This window comes from Leopardus geoffroyi, chromosome A3 (genome assembly GCF_018350155.1).
Source record: "Leopardus geoffroyi isolate Oge1 chromosome A3, O.geoffroyi_Oge1_pat1.0, whole genome shotgun sequence".
Classification (NCBI taxonomy): domain Eukaryota; kingdom Metazoa; phylum Chordata; class Mammalia; order Carnivora; family Felidae; genus Leopardus; species Leopardus geoffroyi.
Genome location: NC_059336.1, coordinates 101,874,892 through 101,902,019, shown reverse-complemented (window position 1 = coordinate 101,902,019; position 27,128 = coordinate 101,874,892). Strand labels below are relative to the sequence as shown.

General features: G+C 46.2%; 1 protein-coding gene across 3 annotated transcripts in view; it reads right to left on the bottom strand.

Moving 5' to 3' along the window:
* RPIA (ribose 5-phosphate isomerase A) overlaps positions 1–23,741 on the bottom strand; it is a 31,327-nt gene extending 7,586 nt beyond the window's left edge. Inside the window, exons 1-7 of one of the 3 annotated variants that reach the window (XM_045446806.1) lie at positions 23,399–23,741; positions 14,723–14,783; positions 13,272–13,327; positions 5,840–5,899; positions 3,455–3,519; positions 1,945–2,013; positions 1,071–1,212 (exon numbers count right to left, since the gene is read on the bottom strand). In XM_045446806.1, coding sequence (XP_045302762.1) covers positions 1,071–1,212; positions 1,945–2,013; positions 3,455–3,519; positions 5,840–5,899; positions 13,272–13,327; positions 14,723–14,783; positions 23,399–23,683 — 738 coding nt within the window. In that variant the 5' untranslated portion in view covers positions 23,684–23,741. The remainder of the gene's footprint in view (positions 1–1,070; positions 1,213–1,944; positions 2,014–3,454; positions 3,520–5,839; positions 5,900–13,271; positions 13,328–14,722; positions 14,784–23,398) is intronic. The other 2 variants (XM_045446807.1, XM_045446808.1) reach the window with 2 other exon arrangements.
* Between the last annotated feature and the right edge of the window lie 3,387 nt (positions 23,742–27,128).

Sequence of the window (27,128 nt, the reverse complement as noted above, 5' to 3'; positions counted from 1 at the left end):
TACTATTATTCAGAACAGGGGGTCGTTCTAGTTACTTAATCTAAAATTCCTCCACAGCTTTGGGCACTAGAAGGCATTTGGGACCACAAATGTTGACAGAACCCTACAGTCACAGGCAAGGAAACTAGGCCTCCCTGTCGACAGGAGGAAGAGGGGTGGGAGTTCCGTGAAGAGCCCCCACGAAGGCAGGAGGCTGGGGCTCTTGTCTGGAGTGACGGCAGCCACGACAGAGGACCTCCAACAGTCTCCTCCAGGCTCTTCAGCTACAAAGGGAACCACGCTCAGAGCTCTGTACAACCACTAGAATTAGAGACTGATTTTTTTTTTTTTGGGGGGGGGGCGGTGGGGACTGATTTTTAAAACATCACAAAAACACCAGGAAAAAAAAACACACCAATATAAAAATTCATCACAGAAGAGTCACAGAGAATTTGTTTTCTGTATCTTTCAAACTTGTTATACAGTTATGTCAATAATTACAGTTCATTTTTTGGGCTATCACTTTTGCTTGTTCGGTTATTTAAGTGTAAGAGAAAAAAAAAGTTCTATGTAGCCCACTCTAAAAGCTGAAGAGAAACATTTTGGACTAAGTTTCTGAAGCATATTCCTAGAGAGGAGTTCATATCCCCCAAGAAACTCAACTTCTTGTCACACTTAATAACAGAATGAAGAGGAGAAAAAGAAAATGACACTATGAAACCTAAAATACTTGCTGCCCGGTGCAGAGGGCTTCCCAAAGCCCATCTTTAGCCACTGTTAATCACGATGGTCCAGGCCACAGGTACAAAGGTCATATCACCTGAGGATCGTCAGACCCCAAAGGACAGACAGAAAGAATCATTCCCCGACTTGTACAGGGGATATGCACCGCATTAAACGTAGTCTTCTCTACACGAGTTTGAATATAGAAACTGGTAAAGCCGGTACTCTAAAAATAAACCAATAACCTGATTAAAAATAGATAAATAAAAGCTGACTACCCAGGCTAGGCACAGAGGTCCTAACAGAAGCAAAAAGGACCCCACACTGAGAGCCTGAAATGCCCTTGAGAAACCTCCCTGGCCACTTACCGCCTTGTTGACAGCCATCCGAAGTTCAATCACGCCCCCAAACTTCTGGGTCACAGCTCGGCTCACTGGGACATAGGCCATTGGGATGACCTCAATGGGGATTCCCTTGTGCCACTGATCCCCAAGGTTCTTTGAATCTTTTCTGAAAAGAAAGTCAAAAAGTACAGTAAATATAAATAAGCTCCATGACACAGATAAAAACCAAATTCAGACACAATGAGAGGACAAGAGAGGTCAGCAGAGACAAGAACACAGGGCTTCAAATATATTAGCTATATTTTACTATTTAAGAAATGAGGTATTTGAAGTAAATATGACAAAAATGTTAAAAGTGGTTATGACTGGCTTGTGATTATTACACAGGTATTTATTACTTATATTCTTTCTACAGCTATAATATCTTATAAGTACATACAATTTTCTTGTTAATTAACATGCTCAGCATAAGCGCCTTCTATCAGATTCCTTGAAGGAGAATCTGAGAGCCCGGTCAAAGGCGATGCACAACACAAGTCACGTGTGAGCCCAGAGGAAGCAGGGCGTGCTGAGTCACTGCCCGTGGGCAGGGCCTGTCCTTCCTCTGAGGCTCCCTGCAAGGATCAAATGAGTAGTACATGAGGACGTGCTCCTGTCACAAGAGTGACAAGCGGTTAAGCTGTTTCCTCCTCCTTCCAAAGCACACGTAACACAGCAGTATCTACCTTCAGCATGAAAACAAAACAAAATCCAAGACACGGCCCTAAGTCCTAGCCATCAAGTCTCAGAAAGTCACATAGTCCTTCCAGTTCTCTATTTGCTCCTCCATAAAATGGGGATGAGGCCTGGGGTCTGATCTACCTCCTCAGTGGACAGCTCAGAACACTGAACAATGTACCTGAAGTCGGCAATCACGATGAAGCGACTGGCATAGCCAGCCACAATTTTCTCCTGGGTCAGGCAGCCTCTGGGGATGGGAAGAGGCAAATGAACACAAGGTAGGACACAAACTCAATTTGAAAACTAATGTCAGATACAACAAACCCAAATCCACTTAATGAGAAACTTAATTTTCGATTCTTAAAGGAAGATCCCCAACTCCATCATGCTGTGCAACGAACTGAACTGTGTCCCCCTCAAATTTCATATATTGAAGCCCTAAATCCCGATGTGTACTTGGAAGGTGGGGCCTCTAAGGAAGTAATTATGGCTAAATGTGGTCATAAAGGTGGGGCCCTGGGTCTGACAGGATTAGTGTCCTTGTAAGAGACACCAGAGAGCTCACTTGTTCTCTCTCCACCCTGTGAGGGCACTATGACAAGGCAGCCAACAACATGCCAGAGTCTCCAGAACTGTCGAAAGATGTCTGTTGTTGAAGCCACCCAGTCTATGGCATTTTGTTAAGGCAGCCCGAGCTAAGAAATGCACTATGAAAACACAAGCCTGTGTCTGGGAGAAATGGTTCCCACTCAGGCCAGGCACAATCCCATCTAAGATGCATCTGTGCTCAGGGAAAAGTCATCTGAATCTGAGCATGGCATGAATGGAAGGGTCTATAACTTGAGAAGGACAAGCTTTGAACAACCTGTCTTGTCCACTATCTGCCAGTTGGGAGTGATGAAGCAGAGAGAGCACGGTGAAATATTAAACATATTCTGTGTCACCCCACAGTCTGCTTGATTATAAGAACTGACAGAACAGGCCTTCACCTTCTTCAACTCACCATTTCCTTCCCTCCAAATCAACACTGAAGAAACACCCAGGGGTGCCTGGGTGGCTCAGTCAGTTGAGCGTCTGACTTTGGCTAAGGTCATGATCTCAAGGTTGGTGGGTTCAAGACCCATGTTGGGCTCTCTGCTGTCACCACAGAGCCCACTTCAGATCCTCTGTCCCCCTCTCTGACCCTCCCCCACTAGTGCTCGCTCACGCACTCTCTCAAAATAATCTTAAAAAACAAACAATACAAAACAAAAAAACACCCAAGAAATGCTTTCCAAATGAATGAATAAATATATAACCAAGCACTCACAGAGCTTAAGAGAAGCTTTAAAACAAAGATCACACACTCCCCTGCCCACAGACCTAATAATCTAGCCCCAACAATATATTTGGCTTAATTTGTACAGTTTTTAAAATCTGAATCAGCAGAAGAATGTAGATACAGAGAATCCATTAAGATGAATAACCTCACCAAAGAGGCCCAGGTTCCTAGTCACCAGACTGCTACTCACGACTAGAAATGCCAAGCCGGCTCTACAGCCAAAGGCCATCAACTTCCTAGTATGAAGACAAGCTGGCATACATTACGGTGGCAATTTGTTTATTCTGTCCTCCAATTTGCTTTGCTTTGCTTTGCTAAGGATGAACTGGCAGGTACTCTTCAGCAAGAAAGTCCCCACAACACTTACCCACCGCCCTTGATGAGATTGAGATCAGCATCTACCTCATCAGCACCATCAATTGCAAGGTCGATCTGCAGTGGGGGAAGGAAGGAAAGACAAAGAAACTACTAAAAGCCTTGGGAGGTGAGGCTCTGTGCAAAGCTTGGACATGGAATAGCTCATCCGATCTTTAGCAGCCCTATTAGCTACTTTTAGTTGTTCCCATTTAACCAGTCAAGAAACTGAGGCTCTGAGAGGTTAAGCTAGTCCACTAGGGTCACCAGGAAACAAACAGGAGGCCTGGAAACCACACTGGGTCCCGCTTTTACCCATGACATTTCACTGCCTTTTCTTATTGATGGGCTTCTCTGTGGATGAGCTAGAATTATTTGAGAGCACACAACCCCAACATGGGTGACATCACCCCCAAGTAGAAAAAAAAGATACACAGTACATCTGTGGCATTAAAATTTCATGGTGGGGGGGGGGCGGGGCTGGGGGGCTCAGTCGGTTAAGCATCCAACTTTGGCTCAGGTCATGATCCTGGGGTTCATGGGTTCGAGCCCCCATGTTGGGCTCTGTGCTGACAGCTCATAGCCTGGAGCCTGCTTCGGATTGTGTTTCCCTCTCTCTGCCCCTCCCCTGGCTCGCACTCTGTCTCTCTCTCAAAAATAAATAAAACATCTTCAAAGAAACTTAAAACTTCACTGGAGGGGGGCAGCAGAAAAAAGGCTGAGAAACGCTGACTCAGAAGTCTCCATACTAGTGTGGCAAAAAGAAAGACAGTTTCAAACAGACACAGAAAACCCAATGTATAGTTATAAAGCTGACACACATTGGACATGATCCGCAACTGGACACTACCTGAGGCACCCCCACTGTGACCCCCCCCCCCAAAGCACCTGTCAGGGCTTGTCCACTGCCACCATTAGGAAATTCCACCACCAACCCCAAGAGCAGTCAGGGGCAAAATGGGTTCATTTATCTTTTGAAATGTACAATCAAGGAAGCTATGCACTTCTCTTCACTACTGACCTCCGCATGAACAAGGTGGGAGTGTTAAGCATGGTTATTTAAAAGACCAGTACAAAAAACCCTCAGGGTACAAATCAGTTTAAGTTGCTTGGCCTGGCACAGGCGGAGAGCGTCCAGAGCTTCAGCGGCACCGTGCTTCCACCCGTTCACAGATCCTGCCCTTGGTCTGAAGAGACAGCCTGCACCGCTTCTCCCTGCCCCGCACGGATCGAGGGCCAGGCCACGCCAGGGCGACTCTCTGGGGCCTGGAAGGCCACAGCCTTCTTTGCAGGAGCCGCAGGCCCGCCTTCGGCCCACACCGCTCTCCTCACCGTGTGGAACGCGAATTCACACGGTGCCCCGCTCTGCCCACAGAAATCCCCCAACAAGCCCTTCCCATGGTTCCTACTAAGCCCTCGGAGGCCCACAGGTACCAGGACGACACAGGTTAGTAGACCATCGAGTCCCACTCTGCAGTTTGGTTTGCGAGCTGCCATAACCCCTCCCCACTCTCCCGATCCAACCGCTTCCACTGTGCGCCAAACGTATTCTACTCACTCAGTCCCTGCCACCCCAGCCAGCCTGGGCACCGTCCACGTATGCCACGGGCCGGCCTGGAGTTGCTCCCGTGGCTCCCATCTACTCCTCTCCGGAACGCCGTCTCCTGCCCTGGCCACCTCGCCTTCAAGCTCTGCTCAAACTTTACCTCTCCCCACAAAACCCTTCTAAGGAGCACTGCTCCAGAGCCAGAAGCATCCGAATTCACATTCAAGCTCTCTACCAGTTACAAAAGGCGTGGCTCTGGCAAATGGCTTGTCCTCTGTGTCTTTTTCACATCCGTAAAATGGGATAATGATGGTATGCACCCTCAAGACTACTGGAGGTTAAGTAGTTTAATATCGGCATAGCGCTTAGCACCATACCTGGCGCACAGGCAGGGCTCAGTAAATGCTAACTGTGAGTATGCTGCTCACTCTCATCAACTCAGTCTCCTTTGTGTTTAACCACCTTTGCTGTAACATAACACCTAACTGTAATCTGTTTTCAAATGTCCGTGGCTGCCTCAGAAGATTACTTCTTATCTCCACTTAGTGGTGAGCTCCACGGGCTCTTACACTTCTGTACCAGGACCACAGGAAGCCCTGGATCCACCCAGGGTTTGTCCAGTCCCCCCTCACCACACTCATACTGAGCCCTCAGGGTTAACCACAGGGAATGTACTGGAAACTAACAACCTCTCCTCTAGTGACCTCAGCCAGATTTAACATTCAAATTCCCAGGAGAAAATCTAGCATGACTCACTGACCTTTCTCCAAGACTCAACAAGATATCGAGTCCATGAACAAGGGACAGCCTTAAAAAAAGAGACCGAAAGACAAAGCAGCCCAACTCTCTTACCTCTGGGTGTCGGTCCAGGTCACTGAGAGTTAAGCCATACTGCAAGATGAGCTGACGGGCCTACGGAGGACAAGAAAAAGCACCCACAATCATTTACTCTGAGCACGTGGCAAAGATTCTCAGGATTCTTTTGGATTTAAGTGTCAGACACGGAGTCCCAACCAAGGCTCTCTCCCAAACCCAACTGTGCCCACTAAGAGTAGGAAACACAGCTTTATGAATGGCAAAACTAAGTTAATTCGTCCCGGGAGCCAGAAGAAGGCAAAAAGCATACAGTGAAGATCGCCAGTGCCAGGCTAAGAGTTCCTCCTCCGTGATCTGCTATTTAAGACAATGCCATGGGGGCACCCGGTGGCTGGGTTGGTCGAGCATCCAACTCTTGATTTCGGCTCAGGTCATGATCCCAGTGTCATGGGATCAAGCCCCGCATGTGGCTCCACGCTGAGTGTGGACACTGCTAAGATTCTCCCTCTCTCTCCTTCCCTCCCACCCTCTCTCTCTCTCTCTCTCTCCACCCCTCCACCCCCTACCCCACTCACACTCTAAAACATAAAGAAGTTTAAAAAAAGACAATGCCATGGACTCCTAAAGCTTATGGTAATACAGTATTAAAAAAAACAAAACAACAACAACAAAAAAAAACTTCCGAAAAAAGGAACTGAATGGATAGAGTGATTTCCAGGCTATAATGTTGAATAAAAATAATCAAAAGGGGTGTCTGGGCATCTCAGTCAGTTAAGCACTTGACTCTTGATTTCAGCTCAGGTCATGATCTCACACAGTTACTGCGATCAAGCCCCATGTCAGTCTCTGTGCTCACAGCTCAGAGCCCGCTTGGGATTCTCTCTCTGCTCCGCACCCACTTGCATGCACATGTGTCTGCTCTCTCTCAAAATAAATAAACTTAAAAAAATGTTTAAAAAATAAGCCAAAGAATATATCCACTCCGCAGAGTGTATTAAAGGCAGGATGACCAGAATGGCTAAGTGAAGAGCTCAGCAAATGGAGAACACCACACTGGGAAAGACCTGGGATTTACTTTATAGACGTGCCTCATAATAACCTTTCAAAGAGACTGACCAAAAACAAGAGAGCAGTGATTACTGCTACCACATGGCCCTGAGTGGGATTTATAGCTGGAATAAATACACCTTGAATCTTCAAGTATGACCACCCAAATCCAAGTGATAAGGATCTGTATTCATGTCATTGCTTACCATAAGCAGAGGGACCAAAGGATAAAAAAAACTTTCTCCCAAAGGCATGTCTTGAAAATATTTTGTTTAAAATGAAAAGCACCTGAGATTAAGAATCAGAAGGTCTCAACTCTAATCTTAAATGAACCAGCCACATGACCCTTGACAAGTTTTCTTGGGATGGATGAAATGACCAATGTCAATCTTCAAATCCAAAATCCTAAGAGTCAAACCAAAAAGATCCTGGAATTTGCAATATATGGGCCTTGTTGGGATCCTAATCAAACTATAAAAAAATATTTTTAAACAATAAGATAAATAAGGGGAAATTTAAACCCTGAACCCATGGTTCATGGGATCGAGCCCTACACTGGGTTCTATGCTGACAGCATGGAGCCTGCTTAGGATTGTTTCTTTCCCTTTCTCTCTGCCCCTGTTCTGCCTGCACGCACACATGCAACTCTCTCTCTCAAAAATAAACTTAAAAAAATAGACAAGGTAGAGGAGAATGGGGTACAGATAAAAAAATTGGCCATGAATTGGTGATTACTAAAACTGGGTGATGGGCACATGAAAGTTCATTATGTGGTTCTTTATCCTTTTTGAGGTATGAAAATTTCCATATAAAAAGCTAAAATAAAACACTGACTGAAAGTAGCAAATTCAAAACAAAAATAACTCCATGATTCTGGGGAGCCTGGGTGGCTCAGTCGGTTAAATGTCTGACTCTTAATTTCAGCCCTGGTCAATCTCGCGGTTTGTGAGTTTGAGCCCAGCATCGATTCTTGGGATATTCTCATTCTCTCTCTCTCTCTCTCTCTCTCTCTCTCTCCCCCCTTCTCTGCCCCTCCCCTGATCTCTCTTGCTCTGTCTCTCAAAGTAAATACATAATGAAGGGAGAATACAATAAACATGGTATCGCAGAATTATTCCTCAGTTCCTAGATTTCTCCAAAAGTAGCGCTGAGAAACCATCCTAATTCCAGACCCTAAAGCTATAAGAACAAGGGGAAAATCTGGAAGGTAGCCTCTGAGATGACCATCCCACCTCTTGGTCTTCATGCCTTTGGATAATCCCTGCCCACAGAGTCCCAGGGTTGGTCTGCGGGACCAATGGCACACAGCAGAAGCGATACAGATACTTCTGAGATTGGTTTATAAAGAATGCTGGGGAGTAGGTAAGGGTGGCATGCTCTAGCAAGATCTCTCCCTCCTCCCTCCGCCCCCTCTCTTATCACACACAGCAGGGGAAAAGGTTGCCATGTCCTGGAGACACTAACAGAGCCTCTCCCAAACAGCCTGTGAAGAATGAAGGCCTGCAACACCCACATGACTGAGCCTGGAACCACAGCTGAGTCTTGAGATGACTGCAGCCCTGGCCAACAGCTTAACTGTAACCTCATGAGAGACCGAAGCCAGAACCGCCTAGCTAAACCACTGCGGATTCCTGACCTTTGGCAACTACGAGATAATAAATGTTTGCTGTTAAGTTGCTAAATTTGGGAGTAATTGGTTCCATAGCAACAGATATTGAATACAGATGGTGTTAGAAAAATGATACAAACTGCACAGAGTTCAATGTGATAGTCTACCATGCAAATAAAACTGTGTGATGTACTATGATTTCCTATTAATCTTATGTACTTTAGAAATACTAAACTGCATTCAGATATATAACATAAAAAAACTGGATGTCAGGAAACTGGTCTACCAGGATTCCTAAGGAAAAAGTCCTATACAAATATATCATTTTAATTCACCATTTCCTAAGCTCAAAGACTGCCTGCACCACTGGACAGTGCAACTGTTCCATGAGGATGTCTTCTTTGTCCATCTAGATTATAATCAGAGTATGAGAGAGCACATTTTACATACTCTTGCCACCCTACAGCAGTTAGCATCATTTGAGCCAATAGTTGGGTAAATAAGCAATCATTCTGAGTTCATCCTAGGAATTACCTACTGCAAACCCCTGTTTTAAGGAAGAAATGGATGCTCAGAGAGGTCACAGTGGTAAGTTAGGGACAGAGTGAAGACCAGAAATAGTCTCCTGCCTTCCTCTCTTACCTAGGGACTAACAAGGGAATCAGAAGGAAAGGAAAACAGAGAGAATGGTAAAAGAACAAGAAGCAGAGAGGACAGGCCCATTTATAAATGGAACTGAAGTCATCTTATATAATAACATGCTATTAACGATAACAATTTTAAAAGGAGTTCTTTGAGGTCTTGGCATTCCTCCTCTACCTTCTCCCAAACTCCTGCCCCACGTGACCAACTCAAATGTCATCCTTCCCGGGAAGCCCTCCCCAATTCCCTGGGCAAGGAGTAGGCTCTCCTTCCTCTAAAAGGCACATTATCTCTACTTCTCTACCATTTAATTACAAATAATGACCCACGTAAATGTAGCATTAATTCATCCAACAAACACGTACAGAGTGCCTAAAAGCCAGGCACCACACTGGGCACTGGAGATGATGATTAACACCTCCCATGCACAGGAGCCTCACATCCCTATGATACTACGCATATCCTCAGTGATCACCATGTCCAACTGAATTCTGTCTCCCCACCACCAGCAGCAGCCACCCATCCCAGTTCCCATCCAAAGTCCAGCACGTGATGATGCCTAGGGGCATGGGTACCCCAGTGTTTATAGCAGCGCTCTCAATAGCTAAATTATGGAAAGAGCCTAAATGTCCATCAACTGATGAATGGATAGAGAAGATGTGGTTTATATATACAATGGAATACTACTTGGCAATGAGAAAGAATGAAATCATGTCATTTGCAGCAACGTGGATGGAACTGGAGGGTATTATGCTGAGTGAAATAAGTCAGTCAGAGAAGGACAGATATCACTGTTTTCCCTCATATGTGGATCTTGAGAAACTTAACAGAAGGGCATGAGGGAGGGGATGGGGAAAAAATAGTTACAAACAGAGAGGGAGGGAGGCAAACCACAAGAGACTCTTCAATACAGAGAACAAACTGAGGGTGGATGGTGGGGTAAGGGAGAGGGGAAAATGGGTGATGGGCATTGAGGAGGACATTTGTTGGGATATGCACTGGGTGTTGTAGGTACGCCAATTTGACAATAAATTATATTCTTAAAAAATAAATAAATAAATAAACAAATAATCCACCACATGAAAGGAGCCCCATGAGTAATTGTTGTATGGCTGGGAGGCCCCGCCTCAACTTCTGCAAGCCCTGGGACCCTCATCTTCCCAGACAATAAGCAATAATACAAGGACAGGATCTGCCCTAGCTTTATTTTTATTTATTTTTTCAATATATGAAATTTATTGTCAAATTGGTTTCCATACAACACCCAGTGCTCATCCCAAAAGGTACCCTCCTCAATAGCCATCACCCACCCTCCCCTCCCTCCCAACCCCCTTCAACCCTCAGTTTGTTCTCAGTTTTTAAGAGTCTCTTATGCTTTGGCTCTCTTCCACTCTAACCTTTTTTTTTTTTTTCCCCTTCCCCTCCCCGATGGGTTTCTGTTAAGTTTCTCAGGATCCACATAAGAGTGAAAACATATGGTATCTGTCTTTCTCTGTATGGCTTATTTCACTTAGCATCACACTCTCCAGTTCCATCCATGTTGCTACAGAGGGCCATATTTCATTCTTTCTCATTGCCACGTAGTACTCCATTGTGTATATAAACCACAATTTCTTTATCCATTCATCAGTTGATGGACATTTCGCCTCTTTCCATAATTTGGCTATTGTTGAGAGTGCTGCTATAAACATTGGGGTACAAGTGCCCCTATGCATCAGTACTCCTGCATCCCTTGGGTAAATTCCTAGCAGTGCTATCGCTGGGTCATAGGGTAGATCTATTTTTAATTTTTTGAGGAACCTCCACACTGTTTTCCAGAGTGGCTGCACCAATTTGCATTCCCACCAACAGTGCAAGAGGGTTCCCATTTCTCCACATCCTCTCCAGAATCTATAGTCTCCTGATTTGTTCATTTTGGCCACTCTGGCGTGAGGTGATACCTACGTGTGGTTTTGATTTGTATTTCTCTGATGAGGAGCGGCGTTGAGCATCTTTTCATGTGCCTGTTGGCCATAAACAGTCCGTACCCCTGTCCACAACATGGAGAACTCTGTACACTGACCTCAAGAACCATAGGGGTAGGACCTGCTCCCATCTGCAAGTCCTACAACTCTCCCTTCTCCCCATCTTTGACTGAACTCCACACGGGTCCCCTGTGAGTGTGGCCCTGCATACACAGGGAAATCAGAGTCACAGACAACACGAGCTTCCCACACTCATAACATGAGTTATGGGACGAACTGCGTTCCCCTGAAAAACAAACAAACAAACAAACAAACAAACAAACAAACAAACAAAACCAGGTTGGAGTCCTAACCCCCAGTACTTCAGATTGTGACCTTATTCGGACATAGGGTCTTCACAGATGTAATCAGGTTAAAACAAAGTCATCAGGCTGAGCCTGGGTGGCACAGTCAGTCAAACGTCCGACTTTGGCTCAGGTCATGATCTCATAGCTCGTGGGTTCGAGCCCGGCATCGGGATCCATGCTGACAGCTCAGAACCCGGAGCCTGCTTCAAATTCTGTGTCTCCCCCTCTCTCTCCCCCTCTTCCCCACCCCTCTCAAAAATAAATAAACTTTTTTTTTTTAAAGAAGGGTTAGAAAAGACAAAACTAAAAAGATAATAGGACAAAACAGGCCACAAGCACCAAGAATAAGACAAACATCCTAGAAAGAAAAAACACAGAAAACAGAGGCAAGAAAATTAAAGGAATAATAGAAAAAAAACTCCCCCAAATTAAAGAGTATGAGTTTGCAGAATGAAATGTCCCAGCAAGTGCCCAGAAGAATAGATGAAAACGAACCCCACACTAAGACACAGTATGGTGAAATGTCAGAACACTGGACACAAGGAAAAGATAATATCAGGGTATTAGGGTTCAGAGAGTGTAAAAAACCGGTTTCATACAAAGGATCAAGAATCAGAATGGCATCAAACTCCTTTCTCAACAAATGGAAAATGACACAATAGAGAAATGCCTTCAAACTTCCTCAGAAAAGATCTAGTACATAATTCTCTAAGTCAAATAACCAACTTCAAGAAAGGCTAGAATGAAGACATTTTCAGGGGCCCCGGGTTGAGCATCCCATCCCTCTCTCGATTTCAGCTCAGATCACCGTCCCAGGGTCATAGGATTAAGCCCCGCATCTGGCTCCGTGCTGTGTGTGGAGCCTGCTTAATATTCTCTGTCTCTCTCTCTAAAAAAGTAAAATAAAAATTAAAACAACAAAAACTTTTAAAGACATTTTCAGATATCCAAAGTTGTCAACAACTTGGCATCCCACACATTTAGACAGCTTCCTAAAGGATGTACTTCACCAAAACTGAAGGAAACAGGAGGTGGAGCAGAGGGAGAAATGAGGAGAAACAGGACCAAGAAACAGGGTGATCCAAAAGGGGAGAAGAGAAGGAAGGTTCCTGACTGCAAAGCTATGTAACACGTTACCAACCCCGAAGACTCAGAGACTCGGCCAAGACGAGATGGATGGAGCGGAATACCCAGAAGGAAGTGAGATTTTCCCAACTGGGTAAGAGCTTGGGCCCGAATTAGTAAAGTGTACACAGATAACCAAGCAAATGAAAAAAACAAAGGCAACATTTACTTCACTTGCAGCAAAACAAAGTAGCAAGGAGGTTAAGGAGGAATAATCACAGCACAGGACACAGTTCAGCTGTAGTTTGGACAATCACAACTCTGGAAACACTGAGTAATGCTGCACCAAAATGTAACTGTACTGGAGGATTAGGAGAGAAAGCTGCCTGTGAACTGGGGAGCAAGGAGGTAAAAAAACCAGCAAACACCCATTTCCATTCATCCATTCCGTGGAGAATTATTACACAAAGTTGAAAAAAAATTTAAATAGCAAGAAAAGCATGTCGTTTCCAGATACTAGAGCAAATACCCAACCAGCTAAGAGTTTTAAAACTCTGCATATACTACGCCGTGCTGCCACAGGATACACTCAAATATTCAGAGGGAGTACGTGAATGCGTCTAAGGCCACACTTCTAAGGAGCAATCCTCAGAAAATAAACTCCTCTCCTGCTCCTGGCTCCCCCACCTATACAGCAACCCTGGTACACAACCCAAAGCCACACCTCCATGTCCTCGGGACCCACAAGATTCAGCAGCCAAGTGCCAAGATGCAGAATGGAAAGCAGGACATACCTGAAAGGAGGTGGGAATGCAGACAAGGTTCAGATTCTCTTGTTTCACTCTTTCAGCTGTGGAGACAAAAGCCATGTTGGTGGTTTTTCACTCTCCTCACTTTATTTTTCTTGTCAGGTGCACATCTGCTCAGATCCAACAGAAAAGGAAAGGTCTATTCCCCCACTGACAGCCGCCTTTCATTCTGTGTCCCCAGCCTTGGTGAGAAAGTTTGTGAACACACATCGCACACACAAGACAGGGACAGGAGTAAATACTAACTACGAATAGAGCCATGTCAGGTGTTTGCTACTACTACGTACCTGGCAATATTCAAAGACTTTTGTACATGTGAACTCTTTTCATCCTAACAACCCAAAGGTAAGTGGCAATTATTATTCCCACTTTACAGATGAAGAAATGGAGGCACAGATAGGTAAAGTCACTGGGTAGTTTTATCACTAACAGGTGGCAGAGCTGATATCCCATACAGTCCATCTAGCTCCAGTCTTAACTACTTCCTTATATTGCCTCTCACAGAAAAAAGAGAACTTTACATGCATAAAACATATAATCATTTATAGGCCACCAGAGGGCAGTTAAACAGGGTTTACTTATTCTTTTTGGATTTGTGCATTTCGGTGAGGGGGGGCGGATCTTAAGAAAAAACTACCTTATTAAAAGCTACAATCTTTTGACTCATTGGGTCTGCATCATGGGAGGTTCAGAAGCCACTATTATGAAATTCACAGTAATTCCTTTGCCCTGCAATCCTCCACACACTCAATGGTAAGGTAGAAAGGTATGTAACACAAAAGCCCGTGTTAAGGCAATAAGGATTCCAGAAGCCATCACGCCAGCACCCAGCCACTCTTTTAAAGACAAAGTGTTCCTGGACTTTGTCTCCTGAGCACTGCCCCCGCCTTGGCACCTAGAAGCAATCAGCATTCAGGCAAGTCTCTCCTCGGCTTTGTTTTAACAAACAAAAGCAGGGCAGTAAAACCTGTTGAGCAGCCACAGGGGCTGATAATTCCAGAGCCTTTCCTAAGCTCAGAGACACCCTAATCAGTAAGCCAGTACCTGCAGGAAGGAGCCACCAACTCTGGGTGCCTCATATCCACTCCAGGGTCACAGACAGGCGAGCCTGCTCTGAGCTCAGTTTGTCCACCTGAAATTAACTGAGGGACCCAAAGGCTTTAGAAGCCTTGCTTCAGGGCCCCAGGGGCCACACACAGGACCACTGACGAGGATTAAAATTCTGTTGAGATCTCCTCCTAAATCAGCTCCTACCCTCCACATGAGCAAAGTAAACAAAGCCAGGGCATCCCCCAAAGTTGGCTGAAGAGGCCCAAAAATACCTCTCAGAAGAGCAGAGCTGGGCACGTGCCAATGCTGTGCCCTCCTCCATCCCCCTCCTCCACATCCTCACCCCCGTGGCCCCCACAAAACATCCAGACAGCCCAAGAGCATACCTATTCGCTGTACAGCATGAACGATTGTAGAGCCACTTCCAATTCCCAGCACTTGGTTATTCTGCCAAAAAAAGGAGAGGAAGAACAAAAACTCATTAATACCATATGTGACGCCCTCTTTAGCCCACTTCCTAGATCAAGGTGCTGTGCCCATTTGATAGCAACATAAGCACTGAACAGAACCAACTGAGAGTACTTTAGCCTAGTGCCCATGGCAGTTTATCAACAGCTCCTTCTACTCTCATCTGACACTAACATCACCATTTCCTCCTGTTAAAAAGGTAAACTGAGGCACATTAAAAATTTTAAGAATTTATTTGAGCAAGTCAGGCCGCATTCAATCTGGCAGACAGAAAGGAGCTCCGAGGAGCTACACGAAATGAAAGACTTTTACAGCCAGAAGGAAGTGTGAACAAGGAAGTCACAGCAGACTGGTTATTGCCAGGTTACTTTTCCTTAGGGGACAGTAGGGGACACTCAGGCAGATTACCTAACTAGTGCCGATCAGACAATTCCTGATGGACTAACAGAACATTCCATTTCTGGGAGGGTTGAAAATGTAATTAAATCTTCTTTTGGTGATACGGGCTTAACACAAGTGACTTAATTCGGGGCCTGTTGTCTTGCTCATTGATGAGGGAACATGGGGTAAGCTGAGGGCAAAATACAGGCTGGCACCATCACCACCCCCCGCCCCCCAGGGTGGAAATATGTGATACTCCCTGGACACTCCTGGCTACCCAAGAACAAAGGAAAGGGGTTTAAGTGCTTGCCATGGTGATGTGGGAAACTAAGGCAAATGAAAAATTAAACTCCCTTACTGCCTACAGTCCATTGACAAGTCCTCGAAACTGGCAGAGTAACCCCCCTCTAGGAGCTCAACTGTCTCCATGATGGCACTTTGCTAGGAACAAAAGAGAACCTTGGCTGAACATCGTCCCAACCTTCAGGAACCTGTAAGTCTACTTCCTTAATCTCAAGCACCCCAAGATATACGCTGGCAATCATACTCTGAACTTATTGCCTACCGATATACATCTGAAAGGTCTCATGACTGAGGTTTTACGAAACAGTAAAAAATGGCATTTCCCTAGCTAACAGCTAGCCCCTCAAGGTCCTGGAAACCTTGCTTCCGAAATCCCTTAGAGACTTGTATATCCCTATGTATATATATATACATACACACAGACACACACACACACACACATACACACACACACATACACAGTGAGTAACCTGTCATGACCCCAGTGCAGCTCTTCCTGTCCACAGGGTCCTGTCTCCGTGCCTTAATAAAATCACCTTTTTGCTCCAAAGACCTCTTCAAGAATTCTTTCTTGGCCATCGGCTACGGACCATCCCACCATCACCCCAAAACTTCATCATTTACAGCAAAAAAAATTTTCACTATGGGCTTCCCCTTGCACAATGAGTTGTTAATCAGTTGCTGGAACTCTAAGAAATTTGACACAAAATATTTCAGCATACTGAACTTCCTGAAGTTGCTTATTCAAAGTAAGGTTATGTAGGAGGTAACTGATATTGTGAAAAGATTATTTAAAAAAAAAAAAAGAAAGAAAATCACGAGACTTATGTCAATATAAAATGAATAGGTCATAGATTTCATTTAGCTCATTAAATTAATGAGTGAATGGGAAAAGATGTTACAACCTGTCCACAGGAAAAACCCTAGAACCGAAATTCATATGCAGTCAAGAAATGTTGACATGAATTTACAAGAGTCTTAGGATAATAATCAGTTGACTCTCATAAAATTTGCATTTCTATGAACAAAAATTACGTGCATTAAGAGCGTTCTACAAGTTAAAGGTCTCTCCACAGAGTTGTAAATGGCCTAGTGGAAAGCCATTCCAAAGAAAGGATATTTAGTAATGTCTTTTGCTCATTTCCTTAAATTTTGCCTTATGGTGTTGAATTCTTCCCTAAAGTGGAGATAATTAGGGTTGAGGTCACAAGGGATTGTTGTGAGATTTGACTTATATTAACATTTAATAAATATTCTCGGTAAGTGCTTAATGAATGGTAGCTTTTGCTCTGGCTTCTAGCTGTTTTGCCTTAGTCTGGCAGGAAGTTGCTTAGGAACTGAGTGAGCTCCACATTAGTTCCTGATTGTAGTACCCTGACCCTGTTTTGCTGTTTGTGGTCTAACTGACCCCAGCTGGGCCCCTACTCTGCCCCTCGTCTGCTCACAGGGATTCTCCCCCTTTCTTAGGATAGCAGGCTCCTGAGGCCTGTTTCTTGTCCTTTGTACTCACAGCACTCTTACCCATTGTCCCTACTGCTGGTGAAGACTCTTTCTCATAATCCTAACTAAGCTTCACCCTCTTCCCGTATTGAGGCAGCCTTGTGCAAAATAGGGACCTTCTGGCATCAAGTGGACGGATGCTGATGTGGTTTCCTATTTCAAAACGTCTGCCATCCCCTTCAGACAGAGAAACTGAAGAGACCCCATGGCGGGGAAAAAAACCCTGCTTTTTCGCTTTTTCCTGCTTCTATTCTTGCTAGCGACGAGGGAGCCAAAGGCAAGCTGAGGACAAAGCACAAGCTAACACCCCAGACCCCTCTCTCCAGGTGGGATATGTGACACTCCTCAGGCACTTCTGGCCGCCCAAGACCAAAGCAAAGGGAAAAACAAACTGACCGAGATCACAGTCGTGCAGGACGTGGGTCTCCATCAGTTTGCAACTGTTTTAATGATTTACAAGAAAAAAGGCAATCTCCCGAAACCTACAGACTCAGCTTCCCAAAACCCTAACATCACCCTCCCCCTCCATAGTGATGTGGGGAACAATGGCAAGAAAATGTAGATAAAATTAAATTTCTTTATAACCTTCAGCCCATTGACAAATACTTGAGATAGGCAGAGTAAAACATTCCTCCGGAAACTCCCCATGGTCTTAACGTTAATACTTTGCTAGAGAGAAAAATAACTTTAGCTCAAAAAAAGCAAGGCCTCCAGTATCTTCTGAGTCTTCATCAGCATATGAAAGTCTGAGAACTTCCCACTGCCTTTACACACACCCCCTCCCCCCAAACTCCCAGGTATATAATCAGTTCGAACCCCAGAGCAGCTCTTTGGCCCACCGGTCCTGTCCCCATGCTTTAACAAAGGCACCTTGGCACCAAAGACATCGCAAGATTTCTTGGCCATCGGCTCTGGACCCTCACCACCACCACTTCAACCTCATCCCGAGGACTTGCACCCCCCCTCCCACCCTAAACATGCCTTATGGTATCGATAAAAGTATGTCCTCCTTGTAAAGGTCAGGGAGTTCAGGGTATCTTTAGTCTTCTAGCACAATAGATAACATCTAAGTACTGAAGGGGCGGGGTCGTCATGAAGGGTTTTCGGAGACTCCTAGCTCCAGGGCATAGGTATAAGTGACTTATAGGGAATACCTGGGCATTCGTCCTTTTCTTTTTTAATTTTTATTTATTTTTAGGTTTTTGAAAGAGCTAGAGAGTAGGGCAGGGGCAGAGAGAGGATCCCAAGGAGCCAAGCAGGCTCTTCGCTCAGCAGAGCCCAACGGCTCGATCCCACAACCCTGGGAGCCTAAATCAAGAGTCTGATGCTCAACCAATTGAGCCACAGAGGCACCCTGCACTCATCCTTGTTTTGACCAGTTCCTGGATGCCTGAGAGGCACATACCCCAGGGCCACTGTCCTCAATAAAAACCCTGGCCCCCAAGCAAAAATGGGAGTCTCTCTCCTTTCCTTCCTGGGTCTCCCAGACACTCAGGTCTGCTATAATCTATCCCTCGCGCTATTCAATAAACTTTGCTCTCACTTCCTAGCAGCTTGAGTTTGATTTTGATCCTGTGTGAAGCCAAGGACCCTCTTGACTGATCCTGAGGGACCCTCTCTGGTTCCTCAGACCTGGCCAGGCTGCATCACCCTAAAGGTTACTTTGGACTCTACCCCTGCTGCTCACTTCAGGGAGGCTCTAGATGGCGGGCTTGGTGCCCCCCTGAAGTTTCCCTGTGATGCCACCAACCTGAAGATGCCTGTGACTAGTCCCTGAAAAGTCACTGAAGCTAGAAAACTCTGCTTTTCACTCTTAGGGTATACCTAGGCTCTGTGTTTTTTGTACAGCTTTTCCTTTCTGACTGCCCCTGGGGATTGGCCAGGAATCTTTCAGTACTCACCTGCAGAACATTTTTGTAAAGCCAGCTTAAATTGCACATTCATTTTAAGTAAGCTAAATCTTTTGCCTGATAGGAAGCAGCAAGTGTTAAAAAAAAAAAAAAAAAAAAAAAAAAAAAAAGGCCCCAAATGGAGTCACTTATGCTAAGCCCCAGGTCACCAAACCAAGACTTGACTTAATTACAGTTTTGGCTCTTCCAGAAAGGGAATCTTAAGCCAGTCAGTCAGGCACTGTCTGATCAGCACTAGCTAGGTAATCTGCCTGAGAGAACTCTGCCATCCCCTATAGCAAAGTGACCTTGTAATAACCAACCTGCTTTTATGCCTAGTATAACTTCCTAGGTCCTGTCCCTTCTGACTAGAAAAGTCTTTCATTTTGCAAAGCTCTTTGGAGTTCCTTTCTACGTGCTAGGTTGGATGCTGCCCGATTCGTGAACCACTGAATAAAGCCAATAGATCTTTAAATTTTACTGTTGAATTTTGTTTTTTAATACTTCATAGGAGACAAAAAATCCTGGGGGCAACTCAGGACAAACTGAGAGCTAGAGCCAACACCCCTCACTCCCCACAGGACAAATACCCAATGCTAGCCCCTGGGCCCGTATCTGATACAGTCCTTCTCAAAGCAAGACCACAGCTCAAACTGTAAAGGATTAGAAAGCATGACCAACAAGCGGAGAGAGCTGCAAAAAAGAAATGAAATGTTAATATCCCAGCCACTAAAGCACTTCCAGCTGGGCCTCTACCTACTGATGGCTTTACCCATTAGCCTCTGTGCTTGCTACCTGATGGAAATCACTTTGACTAGCTCATAGTTCCCAAATCACCAAATCCACCATGGGGCCCTCAGAAGAGAGCTTGTTCTGGGTCAGTATTCCACCTTCAGTGATGCCCTCATGAAGGCAATGCCTCATCCAGTAGTCATTTAGCTACCTGCGCAAATGTCAACAGTAAGGTCTTCAAGACATGTGAATGGTAGGTCACAACACAAAAACAGCCAAAATAGCCGGATATCTGGGGGCGCCGGGCAAGCGTCCGACTCTTGATGTCCACCCAAGTCATGATCTGACAGCACAGAGCCTGCTTGGGATTCTCTCTACATCTCTCCCTCTCAAAATAAATAAATAAACTTAAAAAAAATAGCTGGATATCTTCAAGAATGCGAAAATTACTTCATTTACTGAAGCCTACGTAGGCTTGACCTGACTCTCACACCTGACCCGGAGCTGACAGCTCTAGCTATACAGTCATCCTCATTACCATACACTGATGTCACTCACAGGCTCCCAGCAGGCAGGTGGCACACAGATGAACTCTGGTGAGTCAGACAAGCTCTACGCAAGGCTCTTCCCTTTGTGGAGGAGGCCAGGAATTACAGAGGCCTGCCAGGCGCAAGCTCTTCAACCACGTGGTTCTCCTACCATGGAATCAAATGACTGGCCCAGGAATCAGTGTCCTAGCCAAAGCGAAACAGAGATAGCCAAAGGCTGCCCGTGAGGTGGCCCAACAGCAGGCAGCTGCCAAGCAAGCTCTTCAGGAGGAACGGGCCCCTTCTGATGCACAATACCAAACCACATGTCATATGAAACACTTCTGCTGACCAACTGGAGCCACTGCTCACCAACTTCAAGCTAAGCCGGTCAAAGAAACAAAGCCAGGCTCCAAAGAGAACAAAGGGAGCTACAGACCTTCAGGAGAACATGGCCCTGCATGGTAACCCATCCCGGGTGGCTATACTGCCAGGAACAGGCACATCTGAGGTCTGGGTGGCTACCCAAAGGGTTCAGCTGAGAACTCTCCAGGTTCTCCATCCATCCAGATGTGGAAGTGGTCACCACAGTGGAACACCAATGGGCTGGGCAACTGGAAACCCTACACTCCAGAGATTCTAACTAAGCAGAGGGCCACCAATAACCCCACAACGTCCATATTTGTGTCCACACTCCACCAACTCAACCAACATTTACCAGGCAGGCCCTGCTGCAACCACCATTGAGCAAAGATAAGGTTAACTATCCACTAAGAGCTTGCTTACTCTTTAGGAGGATAGGAGAGATAAACATACAGATGACTAGAACATAAGACACCATAAAGCATCTAAGAGGTATAAAGCACTACAAAGTCGAAAAGATCTCCCTGCTACTTAGGAGGCTAAGGAAAAACCGAAAGGAGGAAATGGTCTTTGAACCAAACCCTGAAGGACATATACGACTTTAACAGGCAAGGTCAGAGGACAAGAGCGAGTATTCCAGGTAAAGTGTAGTGATGTTAAAACACACTATATGCCAGTAGTCTGACTTTTCCAACGTTCTGGTACATGGAGGACAAAGGATTATAGAAGGAAACAAGACTGTGGGCTTCAGGAAAAGAACCACGGCCTCTCATCTGTGCATTCTCTCCAGCTGGCCCAGTACCGGGCTCGCGACAGATACTTTAGATGTTAACAGGGACATTAAAATGAGGCCACCTGAGGGCCACTGTGACAAGAGCAGATGAGCGCTTCAGAAGATGATAATGGATCACCTGGTAGATTGGCAGAGGGGACAAGATAAGGGCAACTGCTATCCTCCGGCCATGGGGAGAGCTTAAACTGGTAAAGGTGATAGGTCAAAGGGAAGGGTCAGCTCTAACAACATTCCAAAGGTGGGACCAACAGGACTTGGCACATGACCACCTTGATAAACTGACACAAGTGAACAATTTCAAGACACAAGGCACTAGAAGAAAACATGGCTTAGATTGGGACAAAGGATACCCCTCTCCCCCAACTCCCCAGAGGGCAGCTAGTAGCTAAGCCTTGACAATCAGGCACATGACTATGTTCAGTAAATGTGTAGATTTGAACTCTCCTGTTTGCAGGAGTATACAGGAAATGATTTTCCTTCTCCCTGAAGCAACATTTCTGGCCACCACACTAACTGCCTGACACATATCAGACACTCAAATATCTGGCAAACGAATGAAATGAACAAATCAACGTTTAAAAGCAGAAAATACAAAATTCAGGTAATGTTAGCATCTCAGGAAGAAGCTCTGTAGGCAAAGCAGATGCAACTGAGATTGGTGCGAGGTGCCCCCAAAGTGCCAACGAAGCTCTCCCCATGATCACCCGGTAATTTCACAGAATAATGTGGCTGGAATCCAGTGTTTTGTAGCTCTAGCCTCAGGTGGGGGCTTACAGATTTTTATGTAAGCAAATACATTATAAAACGAAAGTCAAGAATACTTAATGGCAGCAAGTATTAATGTAAATAATAGGAAAAGGTATGTACAGATTTCATTTACTCATCTATTAATTACTCACTTTATACAGGCATTTTGAAATTTCAGCTTACTGTCCCAATTTTTCAGCTGAGGCACTGAATCCCAAAAGCAGAGCCAGACTGCACATTTTGCATTGTCTCTGAGAATTCCCATGGAAAACTCCACTGCTAACCAGACCTGGAACAAAATACACCAGAACAGGGCAGCTGGGGAGCTGGTGGAAGGGCACTGGAAGAGGAGTCACTCAGTTTGGGTCCCGGAGGATCCTTGGGCATTCCTCTACAAAACATGTTTCTGTAGAAACAAGTTACCACATTGGTCCCTCCCACTGAGTCGAGCTGTTTGAGGATCAAACATCATATATCAATGGAAAGTAACTCTATATGCTGAAGCATTAACAAATGTAAACGTAAAGAACTACCATTAAAGGAGAGAGAGAATCTGATACCACTTTCTAAGAAATAAAAAGAGAGACAAAAAGCCCAAACAGAGCCCAGGAAACTCCACCAAAGGGCAGAGATACTCCACTAGGCTCCGAGGAAGTACCACAATTAAGATAATTAACCTGACTGATAAAAGCAAATCCACTCTGGTTAAGAGACTTCACTAAACAGCACCACACCCGCCACTTAACAAGTGGGGCCACGACCTCACCGGTAACACCTAAACATCTCTGCGCCCCAACCTTAACGAACAGCTTCCTCCAAAATGCAAGCGCCCACCCACCCCTGTGAAAAGCAGGTTTAAAGCCTGAGTCTTCCTGTCTCTCTTTCGCTAGCGAGTACACTCGGGACCGGACGCGCGCCACGCTAAGAACCTCCTTGGAGTGAAATTTCAACGCAATTTTCAAAACAGCTCTCCACTTCCCAGCACAATAAAGAGCGATGAAGAGCTCTTGGCAGCCTCAGGACTCACCATTTGCCATTTGTTGATAAGGAAGCCGCACGGCAAGTCCCCGCCAGCCCCACTCCAAACACATCAGACACCACCAGACTCCACTTTGCAAAGTGTTACCCCGCCGGACAAGGAGTCTTTTTAGAAAGCTCAACTTTTAGGAAACTCGCCCCCAACTGATTCCACATCTAAAAGATCTTTAAGGAGCAAGGAAAAGCGCGGGGGGCGGGGGGCGGGATCTAAACCCGGATAAAGTGTGCACCCTCTCTCCTCTCACGCACCCCCCCCGCCCAGAGCGCGCAACAGGAGCCCATCAGGCAGAGCACAGGAGCCCCACGCCCGGAGCTGCTCACCCTCACGTGGTTCTCCACCGCCGCGCGGCCCGCCAGCTTCTTGGCCTCCTCGGCCTTGGACATCGTGGAGGGGGCCGGGCAGGCGCCGTTGGCGTCCCCGCCGTAGGTACCTGTACCGCCGACGCCGGCGCGAGTCCCGGACTGCGTGCGCCCGGGAGGCTGCACGTGGGAACCCAGGACACCCCAGCTGTTCCCGCCTCCGCCAGAGGCCGCGCCCCCGGCCCGCCCGGGCAGCGGGGCCAAGACCCGCCCGTAGAGGGTGCTGAAGGGCCCGGGGCGCTGCATCCCGACGCCAAGCTCCAGCCTCCGCCACGGTCCCGCCCCCCCGGCTCGTCCGGAAGTGTGGTCGCTCACGCACAGAACGTGCGCCTGCTGCTGCCGGAGTCCTTGCTGGGAGGTGTAGTTCTGTGGCTTCGGCAGCCCGCACCCACGCACCAACGGGGACTACCAGCCCCACAATGCTGCGCGACTGGCGAGCAAATAGCCCGCGACGACCTTCGGTGCGACGGCCCGTGTGGCCCGAGTAGCCAAAGTCCGAACCTAGGCGTAACACCTAGCAGAGATGCGTTTACGCCGCGCTTGGGAGGGTCCCGGGGGTTTTTCTTTCTGCCCTCACAACCGAGAAAGGGGTGGTGAAGCTGACCTTATCGGTTTTCCCAATAGTAGGAGCGTGGCCGTGGAGTCCCTAGGCCAATCGCTGTTCTGGAGACGTCGCCCCCTTTTGCGAGTGACTGCTCTAGACACTCCCCGGGGAAATGCACAAGCGGTTTGCGCGGGCTTGTTATTGGACAGAGAACAGGTTCTGAACCCAGGTTCAGCTGCTCCCTGCTGGAAAGTCAATATTCGAGAGACAAATAACGGTGGGAAAAGAAGGTTATTTTTTTATTCAGGAAACCGGCAACCTGGGAAGATGGTAGACTAACTTCTGAAAGACCATCTTCCCCGATCAGGAGAAGCCTGAGGGTTTTTAAGGGGAAGGCATTGGAAAAGGGAGGAGAGCTAAGTGCAGAGAAGCAGGTGCCAGGCAGCTAGTCGTATGTGGATGTGACCTTAAACAGACTTGCTGGAGTCAGCGGCGGCTGTTTGTGACTGTAGTAAGGCCTTATCTTCTGGGAGAGCGTGGGCCTTCATTCCTCAAGGCCTGCAAATCTCAAGGAAATTAGGCTGGTTCTGCTGTAGACCAAGGGACTTAGGTCAGCAAGCAAAGAGTGCATAAGCTTGAAGCAAGTTAACCCTTAAGACGGTTGGAGTCCTGTTACACACTGAAATCTGATCATTAGAGCTGAAGGCCCTGGACTACAAGTTTAGAACTCCCAACCTGAGACGTTGTTCTGCACCAGACAGTTTTGGATGGCTTCCTCCAGGATGGATGCCGGGCAGAGACCTGGCAATCCTTGCTGATGACTTATGAAGGGATTCAGAACAGGTGTCCCCAAAATGTGCCACTTTGTCATGTGGACTGTTTTGAACTGAAAGCAATTCAGACCCTGAGGAACTCAAGAGAAACTTTGTCCCTCCCTAAACTGCCTAGAAGTATCTAAATTGGGTGTCTTTTCTAGAATGAGAGTTATTACCAATGATAAATTTTATCGAACATCTGTATAGCAGGGCAAACATCTAATTACCAAACATCTTTCTTATTGCCCTGTGAATTGCCCTTCTCCCCTTTGAACTCCACAGCACTTATCCCATTCCTTAGCTTAGGCTGGCATATATACATATGATCTCATTTGTCTTGATATATGCCAAGAATTTCTCTGTGAAGCCTTGAGCAGCATCAGTCAGATTTACCAGGTACTCAGCCCCAAAGAAGGAATGGGTTTGTGTCTCATTTCAAGAAGGAGGCAAGGGGGCGCCTGGGTGGCGCAGTCGGTTGGGCGTCCGACTTCAGCCAGGTCACGATCTCATGGTCCGTGAGTTTGAGCCCCGCGTCGGGCTCTGGGCTGATGGCTCAGAGCCTGGAGCCTGTTTCCGATTCTGTGTCTCCCTCTCTCTCTGCCCCTCCCCCGTTCATGCTCTGTCTCTCTCTGTCCCAAAAATAAATAAACGTTGGAAAAAAAATTTTTTTTTTAAATAAATAAAAAAAGAAGGAGGCAAGAAAGAAAGAAAATAACCTGTTCTGCCACCTTGGTATATAAATGAGTTATCCAGAGAAGGCAGAAGGGCCCTTTCTAAGACTGACCGCACCTTTAGCTAGGGACCCTCACACAGTTGGCACCCTCACCTCATCTGGTCTCTGCCTGCTCAGTGGTCTTCCCCACACGCTTAATAAAGTACCCCTGTCCCAATCCTCAGCGCCCCAGTCCCCACCTCATGCCCATCATAACCTATTCTGCTCTAACATCATCTTGTTAAATAACCTGTTTCTTTGTTTATTGCCTGTATTTCCCACTTCAAGAATAGAAACAGAAAACTTGCGTTTCTTGTTCACTACTGGATGCCTGAATTTACGGAATGAATGAATATAGGGCATCAGCCCTTGGCTCCTCCTTCCTCTCACCCACCAACTCTCCACCCTCACCCCCACTCCACCTCAGGCATGGCACAGAATAATTTCCCGCTTTGATTAGCTTACGAGCAGTTTTTTGTTTTTTTTTTTTAATTTTTTTTTTTAATGTTTGTTTATTTTTGAGACAGAGACAGAGCATGAACAGGGGAGGGGCAGAGAGAGAGGGAGATACAGAATCTGAAATGGGCTCCAGGCTCTGAGCTGTCAGCACAGAGCCCGATGCGGGGCTCGAACTCACAGACCGTGAGATCATGACCTGAGCCGAAGTCGGACGCTTAACCGACTGAGCCACCCAGGAGCCCCATACGAGCAGTTTTAAGAATTCAAGAACTACTTTTACTAAGAAACAATGATAAAACAACAGACCCAAATAACTGCCTGTCAAATGTTTTTCCTGTCTCTCAGGAGCTGTTGGCTATGTAAGAAGCACACTGCAGGCATTCCTGATTTCTTTTACAGCAACTGTTTCCTTGCCGATTTCCCTGACTCAAGGCCCAGCCACAGCTTAAAGGAAAGGGACTTCAGGTAGAGGCCCCTGGGCCTGGTAGTACCACACCTGGGTAGGGTGCAAGCAGGAGAGGAACAGACCTGAGGTCAGCTGCTTGTGCCCCACCCCCACCCCATTGGAAAAGCAGGATACATCCTGAGTACCATTTAAGTGGCCTGACATAAAGTTCTATTAGTGGGAAAAGAAGCTGTAGGAAATGAGCACTTTTTTTTTTTTTAAGTTTATTTATTTTGAGATAGCACGTGTAGAGAAAGAATCCAGGGCTCGAACACACAAACCATGAGATCATGACTTGAGCCAAAACCAAGCGTCAGATGCTTAACCAACTGAGCCACCCAAGCACACCCATCAGCATGTTTTTCTTCAGTTGGTTAACTCCAGGCTCTCCGAGGCTTCAATTTTTTTTCTAAATTATAATCTAAATATTTATTGGGTTTATGGCTCAGATGTCTTGATTATAATATTTTAATAGACTTTACTTTTTATTTATTTATTTTGAGAGAGAAAACGCGCAGGAGAGGCAGAGAGAGAGAGAGAGAGAGAGAGAGAATCCTGAGCAGCCTCTTCACTGTCAGCGCAGGAGCCAATTCAGGGCTTGAACTCTCGAACCATGAGATCATGACCTGAGCCGAAACCAGCAGTCAGACGCTTAACTGACTGAGCCACCCAGGCACCCCTAGACTCTACTTTTGAAAGCAGTTTTACGTTCATAG